This window comes from Vanacampus margaritifer, chromosome 5 (genome assembly GCF_051991255.1).
Source record: "Vanacampus margaritifer isolate UIUO_Vmar chromosome 5, RoL_Vmar_1.0, whole genome shotgun sequence".
Taxonomy (NCBI): domain Eukaryota; kingdom Metazoa; phylum Chordata; class Actinopteri; order Syngnathiformes; family Syngnathidae; genus Vanacampus; species Vanacampus margaritifer.
The window spans coordinates 26,257,481-26,275,034 of record NC_135436.1 but is presented as its reverse complement, the minus strand read 5'-3'; the positions used below and the strand labels follow the sequence as shown (position 1 = coordinate 26,275,034).

The following is a 17,554-nucleotide window of genomic DNA, read 5'->3' as shown; positions in this document are numbered from 1 at the left end:
GCCTACTTAAGATTTGTCATTACTATTTTGAATATGAATTTTTCCATGTTTTTTAAGTATACATTTGGAATTTCATGCAGATTTATTTACATTATTAGTCTTTTTTCTATTAATTTATAAGTGTGTATTTATCTATTTAATTATTAAATGTGCAATTATTGTGCAAATTTAAAATAAGTGAATGTATTTAATTGTTCAGTATATATTTTTAATATTGTCATCAATGTCTGAAAAAAAAAAACTTTATTGGCATTGATCATGGAAATGGTTGCACGTATCACTTTTTCCTCCTTTAGTCATCCAACTTGAACTTTTTTTTTTTTTTTTTTTTTGCTTTCTTGCCTCCAGGAAGCAAAGAAAGTTTCTGCACCTCCTCTTTGTGTTTCGATAGCTTTTGTCCACTCACTCAGGCACACAACAGGGAGTGGCAGCCAGGGAAAAGATTCCTGCGAGGACAGAACGCCTCGTAAAAGTCTAAGATAAGACCCAGTCGTCGTTGTCAAGATCGCACAAAAACCCAATTAATCATGCAAATCACGCGGCGGCCATCTTGTTATGTGCCATAAAGCGCTGTGATTGCATCACGGCCTTCCGACACTGGCAGCAACTTTGATCCCAGACAAGCTCACGAGATTTAATCATCAGGTCGCCTACAACAATCATGGGAGATTATCCCATGGGCGTGGGAAATGATCCAATTTCACTTTTTTTCATTATTTTATTTCCAAGAAAAATGCTTTATTTACTCCAAATAATGCATCTCTGTTCATCTATTTGTGCCAGTGAAAGCAGAGCAATTAAAGGAAAAAAAAAATCAGCTTCAAAAGCCAGTTTGACTTTGCAAAATGAAATTTGGTATATCATGAGTAGACCCACAAAAATGTCACAAGAATCTGAAAAGACACCCCACCCCCCAAAAAATTTGCTTTGAAACTGCCATTTTAGGCTAATTTACAGAGGTTCTCCAAAGACAAACTTGGTTTCATCATCGCCTGGAATTTTAAAAAAAACAACAAAAAAAACAAATCCAGGTGTGTTTAGGAGCATGAAATTTGGTAGGAATGAAAAAACTTATAAAAAAAAATATCTCAAGAAAAGCTATGCCTGAGAAGGCACAGGAAGTCTGCCATTTTGATTTTAGCCACTCTGGCTCCTTCAAAGTCATCATCCTCCCAAAGCCAGTTTCACTGAGCAACATGAAATTTGGTAGGCTTGTCTATCATAAACAGAACCACAAAAAAACGTCAGACATTTTGGGCTCATCTCCAGGGTTTCTAACAATCTGACAAGTTCGGTTGGCCCCAGGAATAAAAACGGGGGGGGGAAAAAAGTCTGCCCCTGAAGCCAGTTTGACTTAGCAACATGAAAATTGGTAAGGTTGTCCATCATAAAGTAGACCCACAAAAAAAAAAAGTCTAAAAACACACAGCAAGTCTGCCATTTTTGACTGATTTTACAGTAGGATCATTTTGGCCATTTCGAATTTCATTCAAATATGAATGTGTTCTTGAGATTTGATCTGATTGCGACCAAATTTGAATCTTCTGACACACAAGAGGCTTTTTTTTTTTCCGGAGGAAAGTGATGGAGGAGGTTGGCATCCAAGTGCTCCTCCCGATTCCTAAACATGACCTGTCAGTGATCTTTGGCTACGCTGAGCCCTGAGGCGACCGATCTTGTGGGCCGCGACGTGTGCGCTCTGTCAACACAACAAAATGTGTGTGTGTGTGTGTGTGTGTGTGTGCGCGCAGATTGGAATCAGGCCCAAGACTTGAAAGTCGCTTAGATGTATTTGCTCTGTACAAAGTTTGTGTGTGTGTGTGGTCAAGGATTGAGCATTTCCTGCCCTTTTCTTTTCTTAAATTGAGTCACATCGCATCAGCTTTGAACTTTCTGAGTCATAATGCTGAACAATATGTCACAAGAGCATACATGCATAATGATTGCTCACATTCTGCCAACTAAATTGCCTTTTGGGGGGCTTTGACACCACCTCAACCCACTAAGCGTAGCCCATTTTTTAGGTACGGTACTCCTGGAAATTGCCAAAATAACCTTAAAATGGCCGTTTCAAACCAAAATGGCAGGCTTCCTGTTTTTGGGCATGGCTCCTTACGACCATGCCCGAATTTCATGTTGCTTAGTTAAACTCGTTTCAAAGACTGAATGTGTCACGTTTGGTAATGAAACAAAATCTCAAGGACAACTTTCTTTTTGTAGAGGGTCCCCGGAAATGACCCTAAAATGGAGGCTTTAAGACAAGATGGCAGACTTCCTGTCTATTCAGGTATGGCTACTTATGATAGACACATTTCATATTGATGATGATGTCCATGCTTTCTATTTCCTTTAATGGGAAAGTTGCAACCTGCCAACATGGCCGCCATGTAGGCATAACCCAGAACACGCGGACCAGATTCTGCCTGTTGATTGCGCCATAGTGCTTGTTAACAACAGCGGACAAACCTGGAACTAACAGATTGTTTTTTTTTTTACAACTACTGTACAAATTGCCATTTGTCGTGGACTGGACACTATTTTTTGGACAGCCTCACTGGGACCCCCCCCCTACCGCCAAACTCCGCCACTCTCTCCTGCGTGCTGGCCGCTGGTCAATATTGACTCAGGGATGGAAGCGAGAAGCACTTTGTCACGCTTCCATGTTGCTGCTTTGGTTTCACCGTGACTAGACGCACTGCTAAGGCGGGACACGACATTAGGTACACCTGCACCCATGCCCTTGAGACAAAACTGGCTCGCACTGAACAATTGAGCCACTGAGAATTTGAGTGGGCTAACTCCATTTTTGTCATTTAGATTTGAAGTATGTATTTTATTCATTTTGGTACTTAGCATAAATTAATTAATAAAATGAAAATGAAGAAATTGATTTAGCCCATTACAGTTGTTGGTGGCTCAATTTTATTCAAGCTTGCTTGTAGTAAAAAAACAATGCAAGCACCATAAGAATGAATTCAATTTTAAATAAAATCCCCCCCCCCCCAAAAAAAAAAAATTATGTTGAAAAGATAAATAGAAAAGTATGAAACAAAAATAAATAAAATATGTTATTTATGTTTACAAATTTTACAGGATAGATTTTTCAAGAAATAATAAATGTGAGCCAAAAATAAAAACAATTCAGTGTAACTTAACAGGGACAGGTCATTGTTCACATTAATGTGAATATGATTATTAAAAAAACAACAACAACAACTATACATTAAATTCTGACTTTAAATTTTATTACTAACATTTTTTTTAACTATTGTTGTTGTTATTATTTTTCTGTTGATAATATTTAAGTAGTGTTCAAAGTAAAGTGTATTTGCAATAATCCTGGTATTTTCTCATATAAGTCCTAAAAGATTCATGAGCTTGTTGTGGATAATTATTAATGTGGTTCCTCTTTTTTTGTATACATTTTAAAGTGTTTTTATCTTTTATTCCCCCGTAATTTATAATATAACTTCCGTAATTTCATCATCATCATCTGTGATGCTTCAACCCTGGTCAAGTCACTTTTTTCAACTGGTTAAATAAAGGAGGGATAAAAATGTACATATGATGCAAGTAGCTGCACATTCAAATGTGTTGCTCGGTTACCCATGAGTGAGGATTGAGATTTGCATGCAGCCGGTGAAACTGTCATAAGCTCAAACTTTGCATAGTTTTGTGCTAGTGGAGTACAGTACAGAAACGGTGCAGTACAATACAGTCATCTTTTGTTATGAACTAAGAAGCTTTTTGGATGGTTCTGTGGCTGAACTCACTGCTGCCCCCTAGTGCACCACAGGGAATAAACACTTGCACAATCCAATGACGTCAAATTACTGTATTTTCTAGGACGCATCCATCATTATTATTATTACTATTATTTGTTGGAATTTCTATCATTATTCATTAATTTCTTACACATTTAGATTTTTTACTAGTATAATTTTTATTTATTTATTATTTTTGTTTACTGGTTTGTTTATGTATTTTCAAAGATTTACAATCATTATTCATTTGACTTTTTTATTTTTATTTGATAACATTTTAAATGAAACAATTTGGTAGGAATACATAATTGAATATTCAAAAATTAGAATGAATTATTACAGAATTTATATGAGATCAAAAGAAATTTACAAAAATAAAAACAGATACATTTAGCATTTAGCATTTAAAACAAACTGTGTATATATTTTCCATGCACATTTGAACTTTAAAACCCAAATGTGGCCCGAGAGTACAAAAGTTTGCCTACTCAACAAAAACAACATTTAATATTTCATAATATTAAGAACAAATACAGAAAATTCAATGTCAAATGTTGTCATATAGATTTTGAGTGGCCTTTAGCATGCAATGTTTGTCCAGAACATTCCATCCGTGGCGGGCTGCTAGCGTGGTGCTAACGTGGCGCTAACGGCGTGCGTGCGTGCTGCCGCATTAATGAGCCGCGCCGTGAACCCAGCGTTAAGCGGCCGAGGAAGCCGAGCAGGTAATGACTTTTCTCACAAAGAAAAACACGAGCACGAGATGCACGGGGAAGGAAAGGAGGGAGCGGGAAGCTCCAAATAATCCGACTGTCACAGGTGAACGGTAAAAGGAAAATGTAGCAGTGTCAAGATTTTCATCCTAGCAACAGAAAAGTCCATTAACTAGCCAGTCCTGCAATAATCACGTTAACCAAGTCGGAATTTCCATCCCGTCTATTTTTTGAATCAGTTTATCTGATGAATGTAAATCGTAGCTGTCGAGAATTATAGTGGGTCAAGTTTTATGGTTGCAGTAAAATCCGGAGGATTTTTATGTTGGTGATCTCAATTGCTTTTTCACAACACTTATTTTCATACAAATTGGGATTTTCCTCAGATTTTGGCATTTCGAACTTGGATCACATTGGATATTCATACCGGACTATATTGCTTGCACTTTCATCATTTTCAATTTCATAGATTGGATACTACTGAAAGAAAGGAAACATACAAGGATTAGACTTCAAAAGTTGGGTATAATATCACATGAATAATGATTCATAACATTTAGTTACACTGATGTGCACAGAAGGTAAAGCATGACTTACTTTCTGAGTCATTGAAGCTCACTTTCTGGTTTGCTGGCCCAGTGTTGCACTGATAAAAAAAAATGTTGATAGTAATAAAGGACTGCCCCCTATATGTCAACAATGGAAATAAACTTCGACTTAGACCAGTATTCATTTGGAAACGTCTTCTTTTCAAATTATTGCAAAAAATTGCAAATTAAAAATGACAAACAGGGAGCCGGCCCACTCTAGTTCTCTGACTTGAATTTGATTTTATTTAGCTTTATTTAACTTTATTTTTTTTTACGCAAAAGAAATTGGAATTATTACTAAGATACTGTTTTTTCCTAAAATTATTGTTTCATGCTTACCTTTACCTTCTTCTTTTAGTGTGTGTGTGTGTGTATGTGTAACAAAGCAGTCACTGACATATTTCTCGGCCTCAATTAAATTTACGAGCAAAGCGTCTCTTTTTATTTTGGCCCATAAAATGTCCAATAAGCAGAAAAATGTGACGGTAGCCGCGTCGACCTTTAGTGTGTGGAGATTATTCTTTCTGTCAGCCATTGGTGCGACAAGACGCAGTAGCAGGTTATCTCAAGTAGCAGCCTAGCCTCGTTTTTTTTTTAAATTTTATTTCCGTCTTTCTTGTTCGGTGTTGATGGTTAATATTTAACCTGACCATGGAGGAATCAGCACATTTCCTCCTCGTCATACGCAGATCGATGTGGGCCATCTAAGCGCTGTCATTGTCAATATTCAAAGCTAAAAAAAAGTGCGATTGTAGATCATAAAGATATGCATCCGCTCAAATGTGCCAAAGGTTGTTTTTTTTGTTTTGTTTTTTTGCACTGATTAGATTTTGAACGTTGCTGACTATTCTTTCCGACTACTCAATTCTCTATATATAATTTTTTCACTATTAACTACTTTACATATTCAATTTAGTACAGTAGTAGTTTGAAATGTAAATTTAAACCAAAATGGCCCAAACCTTCATTAGATTGATAAATGTTATAATTTTGACATGGAATATAATCCTCTTGAATCAACTTGTTGTGTGTGCGTTTATTCAAGTCAGTTACAGAATGATTAAGATTCTGGCCCGGCGCCACCTAATGTGCAAACCGCAGTTATCTATTATTTCATGAGTGAAGACAAATGGCCTCACACTCACTGGACCGCAACGTCTGTCCTGTCCCGGTGTGGCGTCCTAAGCGTCGTCCGCTCACGTTCACTGTCTAATCTCTCCAATCCAGTCGAGTGTCTGTTACTCTTTAAACGGACAATTGGCGACACTCACCGGCATCGGCGGCTGCTCAAAGTTCAGTTTTTTTTCGGGATGCGTCGATGATGAAGGTGATGATGGACGTGAAGGGCAAACAGCAGGCGAGGAGTGGGCGAGGAAGATGAGCGGTTCAAGTGTGAGGGATGACACCTGACACGTCGACAAAATGATCTGTTGACAAGTTTTTGGTGATTTGGGGGTTTGAAGGTCTAAAAAGAGCACAGAGTTATAGAAGTGACAAAAAGCGTAACATATTTACACCACAAAAAAAAGCCTAACAAAACACAGATGGAACACTAAAAACACATGGGTCAAAATTAACACAATCTGGGTCAAAAATGGACCGATCCACTACTTGGATAAATTTGATCAAACTTTCTGGGTTGTTTTGTACAAAGCAACCCAATTGTTGGGGTTGTTTTAAAGTGGAAGTCAACCTTAAATATTGCTTGACAATAATATGTTATATGTGACATGCTGATTATTATTACATTTTTGGAATATGAGTTATGAAGCAAAATCCAGCTGTTTTTATCCATCTTAGGGGGCAGCCGTTTTGCCACTTGCAAGATGAAGATGAAGAAGATGACATCACAGTTGCTCAGGGCTCATGCAACAACCAATCAGAGCTCACCTGTTTTCTGAAGCAGTGCTGTGATTGGTTGTTACCTGAGACCTGAGCAACATTTATGTCATCTTCGGCAAGTGGCAAAATGGCCGCCCCCTGAGATGGATAAAAACGGCTGGATTTTGCTGCTTAACTCATATTCCACTAATGTAATATTAACCAAAATACCATATTTAGACTATTGGGGCTACATTGAACATAGTATTGTCCCCCAAAAAATGGGTTGACTTCCCCTTTAAAAAATTACCCAAACCTTTGGGTTGTTTTGCCCTAAATGACCCAATTCTTTGGGTTGTTTTTAACAAAATGACCCATTTTTTTAGGTTGTTTAGCACAATACGATAAAAAAAATGTTGGGAGGTGTTTCAAAAAAAAAAAAGTGTTATGTGAAAATTCAAAACAACCCAATTTTGGGGTTGTTTTAAACATAATCACACAATTTTTGGGGGTGCTCTGCACTGAACAACCCAATTTTAGGTAACTGATTTGTACAAAATGACACAATTGTTTGGGTTGTTTTAAACAAAATGACCCTCTTTTTTATGGGTTGCTAGTTCAAAACAACAAGTTGGGTCAAATTGTGTTATTTTTCACCCAATTTCTGTTAGAGTGAAACAAACGTTAACTTGCTACACAAAAGCCTGAAAAACGAGCACAGTTTGAAAACTTGCCAAAGCGTGACAACAGTCTGCCACACAAAAACCTGAAATGATGAACAAAGTGAGAGCGTGGGAGCAGGAATAGATCACACCGCAACAACGAGGCGCTCTACAGCCGCCACACCAGCGTTACACAGGTTGTAACGTTGAGATTTAAAATAAATTTAAGAAAATTTTGTCACTCTTCCGCCTTAGTCAGTCACAAACGTAGAGCCCGGGACATGTCTACTTCCTGAAGATGACAATTCTCATTTCTTTCAAACTCAGATGGGCACATATAACACTCAGGCCCTCCCAGACACAAGCCAGCACCTTTCTTCCAGTGGACTCTGTCCCTCAGCCTCCACGCACCTCTGCTCATCCTGAAAATTAATTCACATGCACATCTTTGAGTAGCCCACCAGCACATTAAGGCCCCAACCCACCGAGTTCAATCATCAAACCCTAAAATGGCGACCTAAAACCAAAATGGAAGCCTTCCTGACTCTGTCTTTTCAGGCAGGCTCCTCAAGCCTTTTTTTTAATGGATCTACTCATGAAAGATATGAAAACCAGATGTCAAGATGCTAACTCAAACCGCCTTCAGAGGCTGAATTTTCCAAAACTAGACAAACTAGCCATTAGCGCTGGTGTCCATGGCTTTCTTAGCATGTCATTTGTTGCTATGGGCTGGTGGGGAAGACTTATTGGGGGAGTGTGGGGTTACGCAACACTGGCTGCTTTGTGGAGGACAGAGAAACTATAATTGGGGGCCATTAGGCGGCTTGGCTAGGGCCACTCATGCACATCCAGTTTGTAGATTGAGAACATGGTGACTGCACAGTCCCACCGCCCGTGTCCGTGTCCGTGTCCCCTACCTGTGCGACTTACCCCTGCGTGACCTTTCCAACACAACACATACCTCGCCATGTCCTTTGTCTTTAAATAAACCTTGACTAGAGTCAGGGACAGACTAAAAAGCAATCAAATAAAAAAGTCACTTTTATGGCACTTGGGGGCAATCTATAGACCATTATTTACCTGTCTGACACCACCTGCAACGCTCTGTCTTGAGTTTTGAGCGTCTTCTTTTTTAAATTCCATTGATTATTTCAAGGGCTCATAAAAGATGCATAGCTAAAATTAAGAATTAAAATCTAACTATGCAGCTCAAAAATACAAGAACTTTATAAGAACCAGTGTTTTATAAATGAGGATATAAAACAACATGATGGATAATGCATACTCACCAGAACCAGAGGATTTCCTCCTGCATGAATAAATGCTAGTTATCTTAATTGGATTAAGCGCTAAACAACTACAAATGATGCATGAATAGCAGCAAAGTTTCCACAACAAAAACATTTAAATCTTAAGTAAAATGACTACAAGACAAAAGGAACAAAATATAATAAAAAAAATATTCAATTAAAATTAATTAATTAATTTAAAATGAATAATGCTAAGCTTAGGAAAAATCCAACTGATTGTGTGCGAAGTTTAGCTAACAAATACTAATTTAACCCTATTAAACCAAACGTATCATATTATATGCAAGAGATTTTGAGCCCTCTATTTCATGAGTATAATATTTTTTTCTCATTAAAACCCTGACGTATATGATCTGACACATGCATTGCACAGATAATCCATTAGAGGGCAGTATCACCCATCTAATGGCTTTTCCAGCTACCTTGCAAGATCGCCCCAATTGAGAAAGGAGAGACACTCATACTTATGAATAGTGGCAAATGTTCTTTCTGATTTTTGGACATACTTAATGTTTTGTTTTTTCTTATCGCAAGAAATTGTTTAGCGAACCATTAAAACTGTTTAGAGAACGTTGCGACCTTGAGCGAACCCTAACGAGAAATCAACATTCGCAACCTTTGCAAATGAATGCTAGCTTAATGTGAATCAAGCTATAAATAACTTAGAAAAGATTTTTCAAAGCACGTTAGCAGGTAACTTCCTCCTTCAAGGAGGTTCAAGTGAACCTACCATTTATTTTTTAATTCCGTGGTAGAGGGAACGGTTCAATTATGACATCTCTATTCATTTCAAAGGGGAAACCTGATTTGAGATATAAATGATTTGAGTTACGAGCGTAGTTATGGAATGAATTCAACTCCCAAGTTTAACCACCATTGTATGGTGGATAGGAAGTGAGTTCCCAACACAGCCGGAGTAAGGGTCCAAAGGTACAAAAACGACTTTCTTTCATGGGGCCGCCATCTTTTTATGGTTCGAGCTGATAGCACATGTGACACACAACACTCAACAAATATGTCAACATATGTACAGTACATTGGATCACAAAATCATAGCATGTGTTTTGTTTTTTCCGTAGTCTGTTGGAAGTCAAGAAAGCGATCTGAAGTCTTCCTCCCCTCCCTCAAACAAAAGCTTTCTTATCTGAGCCGAACCCTTTATGGACCATCACCTCATCACCTCATAATCTCATCTACTCGTAATCCCGCTGCTGTCAAGGATAAGATCATCCACTTATCATAAACACATGATTTATACAAGCACTCAGATGCAGAAAACGTACTCACACTTACTTGGTACTTAAGGTGAAGTATGGATATTTATGTAAAAAAGAAAAACTGGTCAGTACAAAACTTTATTGTCAATTATACTACACTATATCCGACTTGATCATCTAGCCCGATGAAAATCTTTTATGCTATCAATTCAATGGGCCCGATTTTCATGCCCAGTGCAAGTCTAGTGAAAAGCGCAGTCTAACTACACGTGGGTGAAGTTTTCTTTCTTTTGCTATTTGGCTTGACGAGCGCATAAAGTGGGATGGAAGGGAGCCGACTCCCAGCCAATCGAAGCGGCTCCCCTCATTCCCTTGAAAAACGAGGCGGTCAAAGCGCACGCAGTGCTTGATATTGCAAACGCAGAAATTGACTTGCTGTGCATGAGATTGGCATTTATGTGGGTTAAATAATAGAAGAAGAAGAAAAAGAACAGCGCACGCATCTTTGCTGCGAGCTCATTTCTAACAGGGTAATCAGGACATGGGAAAAATCAATAAATGCAGACGATACCGTGCATTCATCACAAATCAAAGCGCCATCCATCCATTATCAGAACCTCTTTTTTTTAGTCAATCCCAGCTGTTTTATGGCAGTAGGCGGGGTACATTCTTCGCAGAGGATAAAGAATATGTCTCTATATAGTTACATTATCTGTCCTCTCCTCTGACAATGTCAAGAGAAAAGCTTGTTTTCTTTCAAAATGTCACCTTAAAAAAACTCATTCACCGGTTCTGACATCGCATTGCGGGTGACATTGTGTTCTTATCTTCCGACCTATCGCGGCACCGCAGGCAGGCATGTGATGTTGGGTAACATAAAGCCATAAAGCTTTACGAGAGGCCCGCACAACATTGGCTTTGGCCAAAAAGACACTTGCTACCTCCGCCAAGCTACAGATTTGTGATTGGTTAATTGGAAATCTGCTTGAAAATGCCATTAGATTGTTTTTTTTCTCCTTTTAAAATTTGAAGGAAAATAAGCCCCTTGGTAAGAGGATTTTATATTGAATTTGTGCTGTTTGAGTGGCAATTGTTTAATCACAGACGTTTTACATTTGAAACACTCCGAAGTTGGGTCTCTTAACATACGTTGCCACTGTTACTAAAATCTTTATAACCCTCTTGAAGGAGAGAATAAAATGTGTTACATGACTCAGCAGAAATGACATTATCAAATAACTGCTCCAGATCTAATTTAAGTCCTCGCTTCTGTTTTTCCAAATTTTTTCAACGCTTTTCAGCCATTTGTCTTTCATATATCTGCATGTCTGTATTATACTGCCCTCAGGTAGACAGGGTTGATTTGAGAAATTGTAAATAATAAAATAAAATACAGCATATGACCAAGTAAATATTTCATCAAAAATGTACCAGTGATTGTTGTGCTGATAATATGATGATTTATTACCATTTATACTTTATTTTTTAAACATAACAAAAAATAGCAGATAAAAGGTTTGTTTTTCCAAAAATGATGGTACCTAAATTGTCCTTTCGTTCTGGAAAGACCCATGTTTTGGTGTCTCAATAACAATGAAAAGTCAACAAGACATTGCGACAATGCAAATGTCTTCTAAACTGGGGCCCTTCGGTTCCTTCCTTAATCTGTTGAATGGCTCCATTAATGAGCCTAATGGCATGTGAGCGATACCGCACCTGAGCGAAACCGCATGGGGTGACCGCCTCGGCCTCAGAGACTTGCTCCATGGTGCAGCAAAGCAGACCGGGGTAGGGAGGGCGTCATTTATGAAGCATGCCTCGATAGTCTCGCCCCCGCCAACCCCCTCTGGGTGCCCTACACACAAGGACAAAAACACACATACATACATTCAGATACGATCATCGACTATTAAGTTATAATAGGTCGTCCATTGACCTTTGAGTGAGATTTGTATGACGTCTATCAAGCATAACTAACTAAATAATGTGTTATATATTTTCTATTTTACCATATTGTAATAACACTTCAAAAATCCTCATGACAGTGGACAGCTACTCAAAAAAGCTTTTGGGATATATGAGTTATGATGTCAAAGTTGTGCATTAGTCACTAATGTGCGTGTATGCAAGTATGTTTTATTTTTATGGTAGCATATAATTATTATTTTAAGAAAGACATACATTTACTAATTAATTACAGTCATTTGTTAATGTTAATGTCCACGGGGCGTTTTTTTTTTTACCATTTTGAAAAACTATGTGGCCCTCACAGAGTGTATAAACACTATTTATTTACTGTGTGTAAGGTCTCACTACACTTTGGAGTAAATGGACTGTGGGTGACAGACAAAGCTGCCCTCTTGTGGTCAGAATTCAGAGCTGCATAGATAGACTATAACACACACATTTTATATTTTATTACGGCAGTGGTGTCCAAACTCGGTCCTCGGGGGCCGGTAGTCCCGCAGGTTTTGGATATTTCTCTCCTCCAACACAGCTGAAGCTCATCAGCAAGCTCTACTAAGCCTGATAACAATCCTGTTGATTGAAACAGGTGCGTTGGAGCAGGGAAACCTCCAAAACCTGCGGGACTACCGGCCCCCGAGGACCGAGTTTGGACACCACTGTATTACGGGAATAACGCTTTGTAAGATTGTGATATTTAAAGTGGACATTACGAGATTAAAGTAGTTTTTTTTTCAGTTGTCACATCACAAACAGACAAAAACATTGCATATTACAAGATAAGTCAAACTTTAAATTGCACAAAAAAGCATACTTTTGTATTTAGGTTTTAACAAGATGAGAAGCAAGTTTTACTTTTCAAGAATTAATTACAACATTCAAACAAAACTACTACTTCTTTTTCTAGTTTCATGATTGTTTTTCATTTAAAAAAAATAAATAATTAAACAAAAATGAATCAGTTGTGCTCCTGATTACCACTAATGCCCCCAGCAAGTAAACGACATGCATACTGACTAGTTAATTGATGCAATTAGCTGTTTTACCCACACATGCGTTGGCATTTGTTTAACTTGGCATTTCCTCTTCCGTTGACCCTTTCAACGTTTTGATTCATTTGTTGTACTCAAATAGGCCCACTGTCATCCTTTACTCACTTGTGATGTTTTCCTGGGAACTCAGAAATCGGTCATTTGGACGATGACTAGAATCTGTTGCGCTAGGCAAGCAAAGGCTGCTAATACTAAACTAATTGGATAAGCCAAGTACAGTGTTAGTTTTCCATTAGAAAAACTAATGGAAAACTATTGGTTGCCAGTCTTGAAAAAGAGGATAGTCTTTTTCTTTTTTAACCCAGGAAAATACTACATTAAGACAGACAAATGTTAACTAATTAGTAGCTATACAAACATTTAGAAGATTTTAAGCCTATTCTTGCAATAAATTAGGCCCAGAAAAACTATGATAAGCTAGGCTAGCTAGCTTCCGCAAACTATTGGTTTTCTGATGGAAAACGTTAAATTAATCCAAACCTGTTGGTTTATGAAAAGAAAGGATTAAGACATTTCTTATCTATCTTTGATAGCAATAGCCTCGGTAGACTATGCTAAGCTAATGGCAACAACAAAGTATCATCCAATTTTGAGCCTTGGGTCACACGTCAAAGCGGATTTTCTCCCCATTATACCCGCGTCGCGTCCTGTGTTTTTTGCTATGTGCACGTTAATCACTCCGTTGTCATAGTGATTCATAGGTAAACCCATTCAAGGGAAATTTAAATGTTAAATTAATTTAATCAATTTACTTCCAAATTCAGTTTGCGCTCTCATTTGCATCGAATCAGTGGCAGGATGAACTTACGTAGCAGGTGCGTTGAACGGAACTAGAACTACTTCCTATTTTCGCATCTAAGAATCATGGGAAATGTAGTACTTACTATCCACTGCGAGATAAACAGCACAGCCAGCTTCCAGTAGCTGTTGGGACCGAACCAAAAAAAGGTTGGATAATGGTGAGTGCATTGACTTGCTTAGCACTGTTGAACACTCAACCAAGATAGCATTTAGCATTAGCGATTGATGAACGTCAGCAGTCTTTGGACATCCTATCTTGCCAGTCCATTGGTTAAGCTATGGTTATAAGGTAATTGGCTAAAATGGTGACTTTTTCCTACTTTAAACAACTTTGATTGTAAAGATACTTTAGTTTTAATCCACCATTTATAACAACTCCCTTGTTGCTAAGCCTATTGGCAAATAGTTTGGCTTTCTGCTAAATTGAACTTTTTTTTTTTTTTTTTTAAATGAGTTTAACATCGTTAATAATCCACGTATGAAACAATCGTCTTGTTTGCATTGCTTTGCTAAGGCAGACCATAAGAAGCCAAGGCTAAGCTATTGGGGGAGGCAAATGTTTGCAACACTAGCAACTATTTATTTCTTGTCAGGGTTTGTTTAACTTCGCAAACGTTCACCTAGTTTTAATGGGGTTTTTTTCTATTAAAACACTAGGCGAAAGTTTAGCAAACATTGAACGAACCCTGACGGAAGCATACATTTGCTACCTTCGCCAGCACTCGCAAACGTTCATCCCTCAGTGGGATACAGGCTTACGATAACAATAATACGCAATAGACCAGTTTATTAGTCAACAATTATTTTTTATTTCCTTGTGTTTTCTATGCTGTTTTGGTTTTTAGCAACAGCTAACTGTAAATGATGATCGACTGACTGTTCTCAAGCCGGATGCGCTTTGTGCGAGGAGCAGCTCCAATATTTACAACAGTGACAACGACAATAGGAAGACTTCCCTTTTGAAGAAAAAAAAAAAAAAAAAATCACAGTCAGAGCTAACATTTAGCTTGTGTTAACATTGTAGGGGAAAAGTCGGAATTCAGATACGACGACAGACATACAAAGTCAAAATGCTTGGTTTTTGCAGACACAACTAAAATGCGGCATAATGTTAAGACCACATGAGCACCTGACGCAAGCTAGCTGCAGACGTTTTAAACTGAAAACAATGTTATGGGCTATATCCAATATGTAGTGTGCGATTGTTTTGTTAGCATACATAACGAAAGAGAATGTAATTGTGCTATTTGTTTGCAAAACATGCATGAACATAAAAAATCTTGCAACAGGCTAGTTCAACAATGCTGATGTATGTGGAGACAAACGAAAGCGCTCGAGAACATTCTTTTTTTCACATTGTGGGGAAATTAAAAGTTCCAATAGCTTCTGCCAAATAAACAAATTAGCGTTTAACTTTTAAGATGTAGCAAATATTTTGATACACTGAAAATGAAATCTATTGATCATGTGTATCCGCAACCTTCAAAGGAATGAAAAAATGTGGTAAAAGCAATCCAAACTTTTAAACATTTTTTTATAGAATTAACAAATTGGCGCTAATCGTTATGTTTTTTTGTAAGACAACGATGAACAACTGTTACCAGCTATGTTAAATGAACAAAAGTCTAAGGAAATTAGAAAAGTTTAGACATTATCTAAGAAATTGGAGCATTTTTGTTTTGGTTATTAAAGGAAAAGTTAACGGCTTAGCGCAAATCTTTATGCTCATACCATTTGGTAGAACACATCTAAACTTCCCAACATTTCTTATTTAAATAAACAAATTAGCGCTAATTACTAAGATGTGAAGAACAAATGTGACCAATAAAGATCAGTGTCAGTATGTTCATCAACAATCTTCAAATGAAACTTAGATGAAAATTGGCATTAATGATTATGTTCAACAACCTCATCTCCTTTTTTTTTTCTTCTTCTTCTTCTTCATGTAAACAAATTAGCGATAATTGTGACGATGTTGCAACTGGATTACTAACAACCACGTTAATCAAACTTGAAATGAAAATTGCTACGTTCTACAGCCTTCCCTTTGTTGCACAATCAGGGGCCACCATTTTAACATGCCAACACCTCGGAATTTAATAATAACAAAAACTAAAAGTGTGAGTTGCGTTGAACTGGCAACCGATAAGTCATCTCACTTAGACGTACATACGAAATAAAGTTGTCGCCCATGCAGCGCTGCATCATTACGTTATGTTGTCATTATTATTAGAGAACGAGATGCGTTAGCCTTGGATATCTTCGAGGAGCAGAACAAAAAAAAAAGGAAGGGGAATAGGGGGGGGGTCGGGGAAGAAAGGTCTCAGCCCGACTTGAAGAGCAAGATGGCGACTTGGCCCAAGTAGAAGTAAATGAAATGTTTGGTCTCGTGAGTCACGTAGCTGCCGAAGTTCCGGCCCACGATGCAGTGCCAAGTGGGGTTGTACTTCTTGTCAAATTCCTGACAAAAACACCAAAAGAGGAATATAAGGAACAGTCACAATATACAGCTGTTCAAAAGCTGTTTTCTTCCATATGTAGGAGTACTAATGTTGTGCACCAGGCATTAAAGTGGACAGCAATTATACATGTCTTCTATATGAATGAGTCTTAGTAGCACTGGTGTGCATCAGTTACAGTGAACAGCTTTTCAAATGCTATTTTCTCCTATATGCATGAGTCTAAAATGTGTGTGGCAGATTTTGATATGAAAGCCTCATTCATACAGAACTAGCCTCAGATTTGCTGTCTACTGTAGTCATGCACTGATGAAAAAATAATGCTAAAATAAAAATGTTTTTTAATAGCTGTATGCTGTTGTAACTGAGGCATATTTTCTTTCTTTGACTTCCTTGAAAAGTAACTGCGTCCCTTCAGTCACCTTCTTGATGTAGGCTGCGATGTCCTTCTCGATGTTATACTTCTCCATGGCCTGCGTGGCGCAGTCCACGGCGTCCTGCTGCATGTCCTCGGACATGTCTGCGTTTTTGATGACGGCCTTCCTGTCAGTCATGACGAAGACGAGGATGAGGAAGAAGAGCAGGAGGTTGATGGAGCCTGTATGGGGAAGAGGGAGCACGCACATTGTGACGGAGCGCGAATCAACACACACAAGCATTAATGACATGTCATTCAAACGCAAGACGATACGCACGGCCGAATTACATGTAGCCTAGCTAATAATATAGCCGATGGAGTCGTTCATGCGTTTTACAACTTATTTTTTTAACGCGTCACAGACATGACTTGGGGAAACTTGATACAGGTGGAGTGACATTACTTCGCCAAATCAATTCCGCAGAGAAGCACATTCGGTATTCGCCATTTTCAAAAATACCATTATTCACGTATTTCACGAGTTACACGTTTTGTAAGAAAAACGTCAAATACTAAACAAGACATTCATTTCAGTCCAACCCTTCAAATAAATCACAATAGGATCTTACCTTTGTATGAGACTAAAGGAAACGGAGTCTCGCAAACGTTAATGGAGCTGGGCAAGTTTGTCAAGATGTTCTTGCTTCTAATTGCTGTTCAATTTTTGTTCTTTTTAAGGCGCAATGAGCTTGTTGTAGAAAGGTACGTTTGCGCTCTACTCTCGCTTGTTCCGCTGGACCGCCCTGCCCCTCCGTTGCGAGTTGCGGCTTCCTATTGGCCAG

At 38.1% G+C, this 17,554-nt stretch overlaps 2 protein-coding genes across 7 annotated transcripts; both read right to left on the bottom strand.

Moving 5' to 3' along the window:
• Positions 1–326: 326 nt before the first annotated feature.
• Positions 327–14,056, bottom strand: LOC144051971 (uncharacterized). Of its 6 annotated transcripts, none has more exons than XM_077565644.1 (5): positions 13,847–13,893; positions 11,794–11,932; positions 6,339–6,532; positions 5,075–5,123; positions 327–446 (listed from the first exon to the last, which is right to left on the bottom strand). In XM_077565644.1, the coding sequence occupies exons 2-5, from the start codon at positions 11,807–11,809 to the stop codon at positions 403–405; spliced, it is 303 nt and encodes a 100-aa protein (XP_077421770.1). In that variant the 5' UTR covers positions 11,810–11,932; positions 13,847–13,893; the 3' UTR covers positions 327–402. The 6 variants fall into 6 exon arrangements, 1 of the variants encoding a protein (XP_077421770.1); XR_013294089.1 differs by lacking the exons at positions 327–446; positions 13,847–13,893 and adding exons at positions 4,088–4,957; positions 13,979–14,056; XR_013294087.1 differs by lacking the exons at positions 327–446; positions 13,847–13,893 and adding exons at positions 4,088–4,957; positions 13,979–14,056 and having other exon boundaries at positions 6,339–6,494.
• Positions 14,057–14,680: 624 nt separating this feature from the next.
• On the bottom strand, positions 14,681–17,536 carry dynll2a (dynein, light chain, LC8-type 2a). The gene is made up of 3 exons (XM_077565646.1): positions 17,342–17,536; positions 16,777–16,952; positions 14,681–16,356 (listed from the first exon to the last, which is right to left on the bottom strand). Exons 2-3 carry the CDS (start codon positions 16,906–16,908, stop codon positions 16,219–16,221), a joined length of 270 nt encoding a protein of 89 aa, XP_077421772.1. The 5' UTR covers positions 16,909–16,952; positions 17,342–17,536; the 3' UTR covers positions 14,681–16,218.
• Between the last annotated feature and the right edge of the window lie 18 nt (positions 17,537–17,554).

Excerpts from the sequence above, each read along its gene's own strand:
- LOC144051971 (XM_077565644.1), bottom strand. Across the intron at positions 5,124-6,338 it reads TTGAGCAGCCGCCGATGCCG|TGCAACACTGGGCCAGCAAA; the intron begins GTGAGTGTCGCC and ends TTTTTTTATCAG. Across the intron at positions 447-5,074 it reads GAGCTTCAATGACTCAGAAA|GAATCTTTTCCCTGGCTGCC; the intron begins GTAAGTCATGCT and ends CTGTCCTCGCAG.
- dynll2a (XM_077565646.1), bottom strand. The coding sequence starts at position 16,908 with ATGACTGACAGGAAGGCCGTCATCAAAAACGCAGACATGTCCGAGGAC. Across the intron at positions 16,357-16,776 it reads TCGCAGCCTACATCAAGAAG|GAATTTGACAAGAAGTACAA; the intron begins GTGACTGAAGGG and ends TGTTTTTGTCAG.